The sequence below is a fragment of the Ptychodera flava genome, chromosome 11 (assembly GCF_041260155.1).
Source record: "Ptychodera flava strain L36383 chromosome 11, AS_Pfla_20210202, whole genome shotgun sequence".
NCBI classification, from domain to species: domain Eukaryota; kingdom Metazoa; phylum Hemichordata; class Enteropneusta; family Ptychoderidae; genus Ptychodera; species Ptychodera flava.
In genome coordinates this window covers 19,959,737-19,974,669 of record NC_091938.1, presented here as the reverse complement: position 1 = coordinate 19,974,669, position 14,933 = coordinate 19,959,737, and the positions used below count along the sequence as shown (strand labels likewise).

General features: G+C 36.6%; 2 protein-coding genes across 2 annotated transcripts in view; both read right to left on the bottom strand.

The window, feature by feature from the left end:
• LOC139143755 (uncharacterized) overlaps nucleotides 1–11,898 on the bottom strand; it is a 38,390-nt gene extending 26,492 nt beyond the window's left edge. Inside the window, exons 1-3 of the mRNA XM_070714296.1 lie at nucleotides 11,534–11,898; nucleotides 4,360–4,489; nucleotides 326–516 (exon numbers count right to left, since the gene is read on the bottom strand). Of these exons, the coding sequence (XP_070570397.1) occupies nucleotides 326–516; nucleotides 4,360–4,489; nucleotides 11,534–11,713 (501 nt within the window). The 5' untranslated portion in view covers nucleotides 11,714–11,898. The remainder of the gene's footprint in view (nucleotides 1–325; nucleotides 517–4,359; nucleotides 4,490–11,533) is intronic.
• LOC139143758 (puromycin-sensitive aminopeptidase-like) overlaps nucleotides 1–14,933 on the bottom strand; it is a 539,468-nt gene that overhangs the window by 345,434 nt on the left and 179,101 nt on the right. The window lies entirely within an intron of this gene.

Genomic DNA, 14,933 nt, shown 5'->3' with positions numbered 1-14,933 from the left:
TGTCACTGTACAGCCATATAGCATTGCAGACCAGCCTGATACAGGCCTGCAAACACAGCTATAAAATCTCAATGAAATTTTTGTGGGGACATGGGACAAGAACTGATCAGGGTCTGTTTGACTTACAAGCATGCCCTGTAAATACACTGTTCATACTGCACTACAGGGTGCATACTGAAATCTTCAAACAAGTATTTCAAACACGTCACATTTCAAAGAAAATTTTCATCATTACACTGTTATGTGGCAGACAAAGTGAAAAATATGGCAGACCAGTAAAAGAGGATTTTGCCCGCAGTGAAGTACTACAATCTATTGACTGTACCTGTTGTTTGAGTGCATCCTCAGCAACCATCAGATCTTCAGAGTTGAGGATTATCATGGGAAGGATGTAGCAGTGAAGAAGTCGAAGCAGAGATTTATTGTCTGGGTTGTCAGTCAGAAGACAGGCTGCCAAGTCAAAGATATCATCCAGATCAGCGTCGTAGTCATAGCATTCTCCATCTGTGTGGTATACTGGATGAAAGAAAAAGATGATATCGAAAGTGGTAATACAAGTTTGATCAACTTGTGTTAATACACTGCTGGGCAGTTAGTGGTTTGGTTTATAGTATTGAAAATAAATGCGTCAAAGTAAACTCAAAACTTCCTAAGAATTAAAAACAAATTATTTTCAGGTTTCCTCACCAATGCATGGTATTGCGGTGCAATAAGTATACTGGACACAAGGAAAATTGAAAAGATCCGAGTTGAAAATTTGAATTGAGGTCACTTGTACAGTATGTACTGCATGATAAAATTTCCAAGGACAAAACTTGCCAAGCTTTAATAGATCAATTATGTTGATGTTTTCACAGATTTTACTCAACTTGTTTGACATGTACTGTAAAAACTCTATCAATTCAACTAGAAAAAATAATAGCAATTTTGAATCATCAAATTACAAGGGAATTTACAAAGCAGAAATAATTTTAGTGGTCAAATTATAATAGAGATCGAGAAAGTTCCAATTTCTATTGGTGGTCAAACTGATATACATAAAATAAAAATATGTCTTGAGAAAAAATGGGGTGGTCAAAATAATAGAGTGGTCAAACGGATAGGGTACTATGTTCTTACAGTACTATCAGACACAACTGACAGCAATGCACAAGAAGATATCAAGACACATTCAAAAAATCTCAGCACACCCCTAGCTACAATTTCTGGAATCAGCTGATTGGCTGCCCCTATCAATTTCTACCATATGTTTGTATACTTGTTTGCACAGCATTCAAAATTTGAGACAAACAATTCACCAAAATGTGCATAAATTTATCGATTTCAACGATAAACATCTTTCTGCCGGACAATGAAATAATAAAATGTTGGCAGATCCTGAGATGTGAAACCCTACCTAGGGGGTCTCTGTAAAAAACTTAGAAGTTATTATATAAAGTGAAAAACATATCATATTACAGTAATGAAACCTTACTTGAATGACAATATCACATGAATGACCTTTGAACCAGGAAGTATTAAAGAGTGATAGTAATTGATTTCTTATCAGCGAACTAAAAGTTCATTCAGAATATTTTAACGTCCTAAAATTACCTAATCAAGTATCCTTTTTATGGCCATGAGCAGGAAGAAGAACTTTGTCGAAAAATATCATTTACAAAATGTACATCTCTCAGCTTTGTTGTTTGTAAAACTTCCTGAATATAAATAGAAAACATGTCACTGACAGAATGGTACGGTAATTTGCTGCACTGTGACCTAAATTACAAACTTTGTCACAAATTATAGTACTGATTTTTCCTATTCTTTTTTCACCTGTGCAGAAGTTTTCTACCCTACATAAGTATTTTTCAGTATGTTTTGAGTCTTCCTTGCTCAGTTATAAGAACTTCTACATTTGGTGAGAAGAAGTTTTCCTAATTTCACTTGCACAATGTTTTCTCTGTATTTTTACTTCAAGGTAAAGTACACGAGGGCCGCATTAACAACAATGGGCATAAGGGGGTCAAAGGTCACAATTCAAAACAATGCGTTCTCTTACATGTAAGTGTATCCTGTCACATTTTGTGCATTCACACATAAATGTACCTGTACACACACACACACACACTAAATGATTACTTTATCTGATCTGACGTGGTTTCAAAATCCCTGTTGATAACAAATCAAAATATGTTTGTTTTTTTCCAAGAATGACATATGTTTACTTCTCAGTCTGTCACTGTACTTCCCCTATTTTCACCTCAATGCTCCAGGTAGGACACTACATTCAGATAGGTACTAAAACCAAAACACAAATGACAATAGAATGTGTTGTCAGCTCTAAATATGGAGTATTTTAAAAGCCATTTTAATTTTATTAAGATAAACAAGATTTACTGAAACCTTTCTACTATACTGTACCCAGCACTCAGATGCTTTCAGATTTAGATTGTATATTTTCTGAGTACTGAAACAAATACTCAATGCTGTATTTGAAAAACTTAATGAAATTAAGAACAATGCCTCAACATTCATTCATAAATTTAGGTTGAATGAAATCTTTTGTTTCACTTGACTGAAATTCAAGACAATGCCTGTTGCATTCATTCTTGAACTAGTCAGTTTTTCAATAAAAAATTCCTGAAGAGTTTAGAAATAATGCCAGCCCACTTTCTCATTCATGAACTTTACTACAATTGTAACTGTAATTCAAAATTAAATACTTTGTCTCCCATATATGGGCAATTAATCCCCGTTTGGTTTTTCGATAGAAATGAATCTTGGTTGAGTACACAGACTGTAATACTGTACTTGTCATGAGCCAGAGGCATATGACCATGTCATAGGTTTCTTTAAAATGAATAATAATTTTACATTGTCACTTTTTCCCTGAAACTGTTAGCATGGTGCATAAGTCATTTGAATACGTAGTGGTTAGGCTGCTTTCACAAATAACGATGGGGGGGGGGGGGGCTGGAGAAATCGTGATTGAAATCTTAATTTTTTTCAGATCCCCCCTCAATATCCTAAAAATTTTTCAAGTCCCCCCAACTATCACAAGCCAAATATTTGTAAAGGATGTGCGCGCAGAAAAAATAAACACGTATCGTGCCGTTCCGCTCGCAGATGTTCAACACTACACTGTTATTAGCAGTTTGAAAAGTCATATTCCTAAGGCAAGTTCTTAAATTGATTCATTTTAATCACATTAGTGAACTTTTTGGATTTATCCGTCTGAGCCAACTTGAGTCAATCTAACTCTGGCCAGGTCAATTGCTCCTGCTGAAGAGCACACAAAATGACGGTCATGAGAGAGTAGGAAAATTGTGAATTCTAGCTAATTGTCATATTGTATAAAACTGAGCACAGTGACCGACTAAAAATTTGTCACAAAAGTACAATACTAGAAGTTTAAAATATTCCGTTAAATAAATGTTTTAATCTCTGAAATTTAGGATGTAATAATGGCAAATTTGGTTGAAATTTAAATCATTCCATTTAGTCACATACTTTTTTCATTTAGCCTGTGAATACAAAATGAGGCAGTTGACTAATATGACGAAGTCTTTGTTGTTGACGATCTGTTTGTCCCATTCTTCGTGAGAGCAGGAACACGCCAGCTTGGTAAACTGCCAATACTCAGCTACGCCGGAATTGATCCAAAACAGGAAGTGAAGTTTCTATGACACACTGTTCTCTCAAAACAGTTTGCAACTATGACAGTAGTTAATGTCATTCTTATTCATTTCATATGTTCTTTAACCAAGTAAGGGCAGATCACGATCTCAGCTAGCCGTGAGTTCAGTACATTTTGGTATTATGACAGTTAGTGCCATTCTTATTCATTAATACTTTCAGTAACCAAGTAAGGGTAGATCACGGATATCAGCCAGCTCTGAGTTCCTCGTACATGATACAATTTTTAGATCAGGTCTCTCTGATCAATTCTTACATACAGCTTTCCAGTACAAGGCTGTCTGGATTATCTAAGGATCATTTTGTGAAGGTCTAAGTTTAATATAACCCTATCTAGTTGATAAACAGCTGTTACCATGGTAAAACCATTGGCCTTTTTAGTTTACAGCAACAGCTGGACACCTTGATTTTTGCATATCGTCATAGACTGGAAATCAAACAATGGCTAAAATATGAATATGAAAAGGATGATATGAGACACTTAATAGTCAGTTTAGGCCAGATGACCTATCTTCAGATGGTTTTCATTATTAGTTATTTGTCTTACATATTAACCCTTTCACCACCAAACTGTAAGACAATCCCATCGTTTTTATTGGATGGGACGATCCATATAAAGGGGTGGGGGGGGATCAAAGGGTCAAAGGTATGCAAGATTACCCTGGATGTATTGGTACTTACAGAGTTTGACATGAGAGCAGTAGACAAACCCCCATTCTCTGTCTTGGCCAGTAAGACGACACTGAGAGCAAGTTGTCCATAGAATCTTCCTCTTTGCACAGTCAATACTGATGGAATCTAAAATCAAGACCTGTGAAGAAATAAAACAATTATGAAAAGTCACAGTAAGATTTTTGGTTTATGTTTTGGAAATGAGACACTTTATTACAGAGGAACATATTATCCTTCTATGACAGCATCACTGAAAAGTTACAACAATTCAGTATTCTTCCTGGATTAAACAATAGAATTTCATTAACATAACAATTAACTATTTGTTATGCAAATTGGCAACTGTGCTATCAGAAATTACCAGAAAGACTATACTGCAATTACTGTTATATGGTAAAAATATGACTGCTGCTGGCGTTTTACAGGCAATATGTCTTTCAAGACAATTTTTTACACAGTTACATGTATTGGGCATTTTGTTGCAACAAAAACTTCATTTTGAAGAAACGAATACAAATAACATTATTAAGTTCAATGTTAGGGATGAAACTGTTGCTAATTCTAATTCAATTTCTTGTAATTCATGTGATAACATTACCTGTAAAGCTTACATAATTTGTCAAATTTGATGCTTGTTATCTTTTCTATATTACTTTATAAAAATAAGAAAGTGATTAAAAAATAATTCATAGGCATTTATTTTTCTTTGATGCTCTTTTGAACAATGAGACAGTTCAGGTGCAGAGATATTCTCTTCTTGAAGCTCTGCACAACTTGATGTTACAAGCTTTGTTTTGCTTATAAAATAATATTATATAGGGCTCAGCCCTTGGTGTCGCGCCAGGGGTTAAGATTGGCAATGTTATTTGTATTGATTCATGATAAACTGTAATTGTTACTTCATAAACGTTTATATGACAACTATGCCCAGTTTCCCTCTGATGAAAGCAGTTCACGTACGTACACGACGTCAAACCCTGCAGCAGGGCAGGTATAGATTTTCTGTAGCGTGTAAACATTTTGGACAAAAATTGGCAATTTTTACAATGATAACAGCCTATTGCGTTAAACAAGGACGTATTATGCAATCATTATCATTGCAATGGTAACCGCACTGCCCACCTTCCACGTGCAAGCTGAAAACTATAGCGTCCGTCTAAAAACTGGCAATTTTTGAATCTAATTATTGACACAGGGGGCGCTCTTCTATGATTCCATCCCAGCATTCTTTGCGTATGCCACCGTTCATATGCACGACAGTTTTCTCCCTTTATCTATATTAACGATATTTTGTATCAGCGACAAGGTGCATAATAACATTTACTGGCTAATAAGAGAGGTATATTTTATAAAAGGCATGTTATATAGTAGTAATTTGTTTCGCATTTGTTTATTTACGAGTACTCAAAAAAAAACATGGCGGCGCCCATGAAAGAAGGGTACACTTCGGTTACTCGCATAGTATATTATGAATAAGCGCATGCGTAGTCAGTAAGCGCTGGCGCGACTATTAAGGTAGAACACGCCCCAGAGAGACAGATATTCGGACTCTCAAACTTTTACAATTCTTTTCTGATCTACCACTTGTGGGGATTCATTTTAAAGCTCTTGGTGTAAGAAAACTTTTCACCAGCTTAGTTTTTTGAAATTGGAAAATTTTATTTTTCTCCATAGAGTCAATAAAGAGATGACAGCCATTTTGAATTTTATATATTGGTAAAGCTTGGAGTTATGTTTCTCTAGTACCAAAATTTGCATGGTGACCCCCAATTTTTATTCTTGATTTTGAAAGCGAATGGTTGAAAGATTCCTTAAGGAAAGTTTTAGCAAAAGTTTAAGTCTTTCACTTTCGAGGCGCATACTACCTTAAGACGTGCTAAAAACCTGAGAGAAGTTTGAAGTGTCTTGCATTGTAAGTTGCCATTCAGCGGTTGAGCCAATGTGTGTGCTCATCGTGGATGGGTGCTGAAGTAAGTATATCGACAGATCTAAGATCTAGGAGATTCTGAGTCAAGTGGGTCTGGTATTACTGTAACACGTATATGTTGTGTACAGCTCTGTCTAAAAGAGACAGGACAAAGAAATATGCCTCTGTTGTTGAGAGTGCCCCACCTACTGTATGTCAGTAATGATGTATGGTGATTAGTTGTACAGTTCACAAACCCAGTACAGCTTGAATTCATACAGTCACCACTTGCACGCTTTGGCCATTGTCATACTGGCTGTGACCCCTGACCTCTAGTGACTTTCTGTGCGTATTTGTAACCACACAATTACCTCACCATTGAAAATAACAGAGAAGTATGGAAAGTTGGTGATGACGTCCGTAAACATTGCTGCTATTTAAAACCGATTCATCATTGCAAAACTCACGAATATTGCTTCCTGACTAGTTTGTGAGGAGACAAACAGTCCTGACTGTGAAGACCTGAGAATCAGAAACCAAACTGACCCATTGCAGAGAAACTTGAGCCACTCTGTTCTAGAATCCGCTGACTCTGTAATCATTTCATTGATTTCAAATATTGCAACTTACACCTGATAAAGTTGTTGTTGCCACAAACCATCTTACTTTTGTGCTTCTGAAAGAAACTGCCGAGGAAGCTATTTACTTGCTTACATTACAAAATACAACAATTTTCAAAGAAATGCATATTTGGATTCATACATTCAACTATGCTGCTGTAAAGTATGAGATCTGGAATAATCTGCTATTGAAATGTAGACTTCTTATAACTGTGTTCTCCATGGCTTGGAAAAAACAGAGATGTTACCAGTTTACATTACAATTCATAATTATTCGTTTGTTGTGAAAATATATTCTTTTGTATGATTATTAACCTATGAATAGATTGCTCCAAAAACTGAGGGGTGGCTCACCCGTAAAAATCTCCTTGTGGGGAACCCTGTTACAAGTCACCAGTTTCACACTGCAATGAGCAAATAGAACACCAACCTCAACATGCTGGCGTGAACCAAAGCCAGGATAACCTTATTGTATGGCAAGAGCAGTATGTACAGTGAATTTGCTATTTCCCTGGCGTGATAGATCAGGAACTAGCATACATGTGTGTGAGAGAATAATGTACAAAATGGCTAGAGAGCAGGATTACTCAATGCTGATACTGGTTCAGGGACGATGTAATACTGGAGTGATTTGCTCATCCCTGTGTACACATGAATTACATGACCTTCTCTGTGACACTAGTATTCATTCAGCACAAATTAAAACACAAGATTATAAATGCACAAAATTACTAATTATCACATGTCGTCCAGACTCCTTTGGGCGGTAAATGGAAACAGTAGACATTCTAATTCAACAATTATGCAAATTTTGATTAAAAAATAAAACCCTTGCCTCTCCAAGGTCACATTCTAATTTAAATAACAGTTATCTTAGAAGGTCACAATATTATCATATCCAAGATCGTTAAAAGAAGGGAAGGCATTTTTTTAAGTTTTAGATATCTATTTTCCAGTAAGAGAGAAAGGCTTGCAAAACAAACATATTCACTTTGTGTTAAGCGATTTACAAAGAAGTTAGTATGCATACATGTACTTTGGAAGTCACCAGACAGGAAAAAGTCTCCCAAAGTCTTTTATTGCTTTCTTGAAAGGCATTGAGTTGTCTGGAATGTCTGGACTTTGTTCCTTCTTCCAAGGTAAAGCCCTTTTTGCAACTTGCAGTCAACAGAAAAGCTGCCTATTGTCAACAGATTTGTGATTATGTTCGGCAGTTTCTCATTTATCTAAAACATGACTCACCTGAGGACAAAGAATTTCAATGTCACTACAGATTTTCAGTTTCTACCTTAGTCTTATAACTGGCAGTTTGACGTCTAAATACTGGAAGCCTGGTAATACTTACTGGCTTGACCCTTATCTGAAACACTGCTGCTACTTAAACATGTTGAAAGTAGGTTGTATCCAAAACAATATTGACATTTTACGACAACATCAAAATAGATGATTTTACATCAAAACATGCCGAATACCTTAATTTTAAAATAAGATTTGTTTATACATACGGCAATGACTACATTTCCTGTAGTCTATAAATTTCCTTTTCTCTTTTCAGATATTAAATTTCTTATGCTTTACGAGAGCACCCGGAAGACATTCCGTGACTGTCTCATTTTTTTTTCAAAACAACATACTGCTAAAATGAACTATTCTATTTTCAAATGATCCCATTGGCTTACAAAATGTCATGACTCGGATGTGAGACGGAACTTCACAAGCCTGTTTAACTTTTACAAATATTACCAACCACCGATGAATGTTATTTCTGTTCTCTCACTGTAATGTCATCACGTTTTGTTGATTGTAGCTACATGTACGCCCAATCACATGAAATCAGTATCTGGATAGCCCAAAAGTTTTAACAAATTTTACTTATCTACAGCAATTTTACAACTTATATCATGAGTATTCTGGTATATATGCCCAGTTTTGGCAATTATGAATGGTATTCACAGTTTGGGTCTACCAGTATTTAGATAGGATTCAGGCGCCATCTCAAAATATCACAAAAGTTCAACACACAAAATTTTTTTGGTTAGTTTTAAATCAAAATTTCCTCGCCTACTACATAAGTTCACAAGCTACATTTGTTGAAAGCCTGGCAGAGTTGCAGCTTAAAAATGAACAATGCTGTCCACAACCATAAAATGGCTTGAAATATTGGTAACCCAGTCTGATCAAAATTTATGCCATCTATCACCATGTTATTTTTATTCAAAATCTTTGGAAACACTTGACAGTTCCAAATCTGGCAGTAAAGTAGCACAAAGTTGGTATTTAGTGCTGCTCTGCGGTGCACTTGAGTTTTATAAACATCTTGTGGTCACTGTCTAATTATCGCAGTATGTAGCTTACCTTTAAATTGACCTAAAACCTCACCTCGTTCCTTAAAAGTTAATGAATCTAAAGATTTAACCCTTTGCATTTCAGTGCTGTAATTTTTCCCACCAAAATTTCAGTCCAACATTTTACAAATTGTTATAAATTTTTCTTTAATATTTTTATAATTTTGGACCAAATGGACATCACATTTCATTGGCTACAGTGTCTTATCAAAATTATGGCAAAAATCTGAAAAAATTTACTGCAGTATATTCTATAAAGACGACAAAAATTGACTTTGGCACCGAAAGGGTTACATTTTAATTATGCAATAGCCTAAGATTTTCCTAATATATGACCTGGATCACAAGGTTATAATTCCCGTAACTTAGAAAAAGAAGTTTCTGAGACTCTTCCACACTTGACCAAGGATGTAAGCTTTCTGCTGTCTGAAAAGAAATCCTTGTTAATATAATATGTGTTTTGAAGCTGAAAGTGTTAAACTTTTGCTCAAGCTTTACTCAAGAAAACTTAAAATCATGCTCCTCCATAATCAAGAGTAACAGTCAGGGACATTGAGCAAATTTTGGATCTGTGACAAATTATCAAATTTTCACCCATATTGGAAATTTAAACCACATTCCTCTGGTGACCGTGTTTGAACTGACTGCTACAGTGTTACCCCTGTGTTGTTAACTGTGTGGGAAAATCTTTCACAGAAACAATACAGAAAATGCTCCATGTGACTTCTAATTGGCCAATACAAACAGCGGACCAGGAAAATATTGTAAAAATTTGATTGTCCAAAAAAAACTGTCCCTGAAGCCCATTAAAGCCATGAATCTCTATTTGTTGGTCAAGCTGATCTCTTCAAACACTCAGTGTTCTCCCTGAAGTAATTAAAAGCATAATGGTACAACTCTTTAAGTTGGGTAAAACAATATAAATCATTAACATAACAATTATTGACACTGTTACGCAAATTACTATTATTCTGTCAGAAATTCCTGGTGAGAACACTGCTTTTGTGTGGCAAGACTGGAACACAGAGGTCAACTTACCCCTATGCTGGCACCATGGAGGTACCAAAAGTACCATGCTGGTACATAGCAGATGAACTTCAAGATCACTAACTGTTGAATTTGTTTTTTGTTGTTGTCTTTTAGGGGGAGGGGGGATAAAATTCTGCTTACTCATCGATTGGAAAAAAAGGCTCAGATCTTATGATTTGTACTCTACCACATTGCAATCACAGGCACTTTGATCATTGCTTGCTGAAGCCCCTGATGTACAACTTTTTACTTGTTGTATCATAGAGGTTTTTATGCAGCGATGATTGAAGCGCCTGTGGTTGCAATGGTTCTACAAGGCTGTTAATTTTTCTTGAAATTTAAAGAAATGGGATAATGGCCTATTTATTGAGAAAACATCAAAATTGTTTGGCGACACTAAAATATGTATGGCTTCTACTCCGTGGTTTCACCATTTATGCGCCAGGTCTCGTTCTACCTCCACTGACCTCTTCTTACTACCCCCATGAAGTTGTGAGTTGTAAAAACGGCACCCCCTCCCCCCACTTGTAATGCAATGTATTAGTAGAGTTGAAAAATTATGAAATAACAGCTATACTATAGCTATTACTGTTCATATTCTTCAAAGTTCAAGTCGGGCTCATTATTTGTTTACTTTTTCAGGACACTGGGCACAGTACGCATACAATGTACCTGAAAACCTTGTGAGTTTTGACGGATCGACCTTTGTGCGATCATGGTAAAAAATGTTTGACAATACTCGAAGTCATTAACATTCAGATTATAGAACAATGCGTGCTGCATTACGCTATTCAGCGGTTATAATGAATTTTTAGCGACTTTGTTTCCACTAAAAACACAACACTGGACTTTGTTTCCACTGAAAACACAACACTGTATTTATTTTACCGCCGTACCGTATGTACGAATTCCAACAGACGGTTGGTTATCACACGGTCCCTCTATCGTCGTTATCACCAGTTTCTAATTTTAACGCTCGCCAAACAGAAGTAAACGCCTAGCCTATCCAGAAAATAAGCAAAAAGGTGGAACTACAGTATCAAAACCCGGGCACATGTTGGACGGTGGGAAAACTCAATATTCATCGCCCGGCCACGGTCGATCCTCGACCGGGTCTTGGCCGCGGTCTCAGTCAATGTTTTTATTTGAGTCGTACGTTATTTGCGAGAAGTTTTGAATACAGTTCACGTTTGGACATGGCCAATCGATCGGTCGTTACTCCTGATAATAGACCGTCAATGGGAGGCGCTACTGAGTACTGCAGAAGAACTTTTCATGCTTACCTTGAACCATATCGCCGGCTCAAGCGACATTTCCACCGAATCGGCCGACGTACCGCTGTTGCCACTGCCAGCGTTAGATTGGAGTTCTTCCTGTGCGATTTGCGGTACACAGCCATCACGCAGGACGACGTTGGGAAAGCAGCGAACCCGGTTACAATAATCTTTACAGTAGACGAACATGTTGGTCAACTAAAAGTTGATGGCTACGACTAGCTTCGAGTGGCATTGGTAAATTATGAATATCTTGTCATTTTATGAGCTAGCACACTCATTTCTGCCACACAATGTACCTTCCGCCCGGCGCGTTAATTTCAGCCTCGTACGGCAGAAAACGGTACTTCCTAAATCTCAATATGGTCACTTGTGAGGTCAAAGGTACAAACCGGTGTAGGCTAAACCATTAAACAGGAAAGGGTGGACAGTGGGTGGGATGTCTTCCGAGTGCAACTATTCTGTCCGTATTTGGTAGTTTTATAACTCCCTGGCTAACTTTTAAGTGTACAGAGACAGGTTTACTCATATTTCCTTTTCATGTTATATGGCGAAGACGCAAAAGGTCAGTGAAATAAAACAATAGGCCTAATCTCCTCGATGATTTTTCCTCTACCCCTCTGAAACTTCGGCAGTTATTATTGACCTAGGCTGCATTCAGTTTATCGTCCCCCTTTTCCCTTTAATTTTCCATATATAAATTTGTACACGCCACTGAACATAAAATCATTTGGTACCGGTGTGATCAGGTTCAAACTCAAATTCAAGATGTTAAGCCTATTGGCGTTGACTCTTGCTTGTTTGTATTTTATTGTTTCTCTTTTCAAAGAGGTCCTCAGTTGTGATTGCGACTTTCAAAATGCCCAAACCTTCTTACTTGCACTTTCCATGTATATACAAATACTATTTGTTTGCATAATAAGGCTCTCGGCAATGAATAAAGACTTCTTCTTATCAGTAGTCCGGGTTACTTATAGATTTGGTTCCGTGCTTGCGTGCATCTATGCAGACATGTCAGGAGTGCCCTGGTAAAAGGAATGCCCTGGTCAAGTGGTTTTGTGATACGATCCAATGTGGCCGCCACGACACCATTTTGTTTCCATTTTGTCATGTCGAAAGCCAATGTTCAGATGTGCCTCGACTGATAGTATCCAAAGTTGGTACAGGGACAATATACTATATCTGTGACACATGCACGTCAAATAACTTGACTAGGCCCTAATATCTTTAAAGGGACAAAGTCGGCCATTTTTCATGAATTTTGTTTGATACGAGATACAACGTATATTGTTAGACATGTTGAAAGATACTGAATGAATGGGTGACCATGCATATTCGACCCCGGTTTTAGACAAATTAAATGAAACCATCGCGAAAATGAATTAATGGTCACGACAATTAATTCATTTTCGCCACAGTTCATGCATCATGTTCAGTATCTTTCAACATGTCAAACAATATAAAGTAGTATCTCGTATCAAACAAAATTCATGAAAAATGGCCGACTTTGTCCCTTTCAAAGTTGGCACAAGAACAACACACTATGACTTACAAGTGCATGAGAGAGAGAGAGAGAGAGAGAGAGAGAGAGAGCTTCCCTTAGTACATAGTGATTGGCACCATACATCTCCATGAACAGTGCAAGTTAAACTCTGAGCCGGACACATATTTAGATGAAAACACATTAATTTTGCCTATATCAAATGAAAAAGAAGGACAAAATGCGAAAAACTGAGGCACATATTAAGGTAGAACGGGGACAGATAGTCGGACTCTCAAATTTCTACATGTTTTCTGATCTACCACTTGTTGGGACTCATTTTACAACTTTTGGAGAAAGAAAACCTTTCACCGGCTTAGTTTTTCGAAAATTCAAAATTTAATTTTCCTCCCATAGAGTAAACACAGGAATGGCGGCCATTTTGAATGTCAAATATCGTAAATATTGGGTAATTTGTTTCGCTATTTCCAAACTTTGCACGGTGACTCCGATTGTTATTGTTGATTTGGTAAGAGAATGGTTGAAAGTTTCATTCAGGAAAGTTTGAGCAAAAGTTTAAGTCTTTCACTTTCGAGGCGTATACGTATTAAACAATGACTGGTGGTACCGGTATCGATTTAAAGAGGTGCTCAACACTGTCTTCTCTGATTTACCAATTTTGCATTACTAGGTGATAACTGTGTCCTTTACAATAATTTTGACAAAGGAATTAGAGAATTGGGTTGTCATCTTTTAAAATGTCCCAAGGGTGTGGGGGTCACCGTTGCTTGTGCTATAAAAACAGTGTTTGCCATGGTTTTAAAAACTCACTTTAACCAAGAAAAAACCCATCAAGTCAAAGTCTGTTAAATGTAAATAAAACCTGTAACATGTTAAATGACCAGTTAGTTATCTCATTGCATAATCCATAATTTACAAATAAATTTACACCTCTTTCAATATTTTCATTATATGCAAAGTTCTGAATAAGCTGATGAGTTGTAAGGGTTCAAACTACAGCTATTCGTGGGCGATTTTGGTGCACGTCAGGAAAGGAACTTGAACTTTGAGGCGGACCTTCCTTTTGCCAAAAATACCACCCTCGTCTCGTTTGAAATCCGTTTGCTTGGGAAGTAGGAAACCAAACATTGTCTTCCTTTTAGGGGATATATTCAAAGCTGTTTGGTTGTTAAAAGCTTGATTGGGGAGTTAAAATCCCCCGGTTCAGTAGAATCTACTTCGCGAAATCACGACTCAGATCCACATCGTCATTACAGGAAGAAAACTAATTTTATTTTGTAATTTTGCCCATAGTTGGTAGAATACAGCATGTTAACAAACTGTGAAGTCGCTTTTTTATCTTTTAGTGAAAAATATTATGATCATCAATATCACTACTGTAATTTTATTTCAGATCTCATTCTTATTCATCTAGAACGAGCAAAATGCGAAAATTTAAGCAGACGTAAAAAGTCCTGTTGCTCTGAATTATCCACAATTGAGCTATATCAAATAGGCAATAGGTAAGCTTAATGAATGCCTTTCGAAACCGGAAGTAAGGTGTATCAATCAGTCGCGTTGCCATAATAGAATTACCATTACTACCATGTTTTAAAAGGATTATTGAGGTTTTTCCCCACTGTTCAAGAACTTCTGCCATTAAATAGTTCGTTAATATCTCTTGCCATAATGACATTGCGTGACAGTACTGAAAATTGTGACGGGAAAATTTTATACCATTGTTAGTTACCAAAATGACGGCTTACTTTACATATATTTTCTAGGTTTCAGTGAGCATGGTATGCGTATGTTATAATCGACATTTTATAAGTATTTGAAAATTGTAAAACCTTTGAATCTTCTACGAATTTTGACCCGTCATTTCGTAGAAAATATGGAGCTTTGATATCAGTATCTGTATCTGGTCAA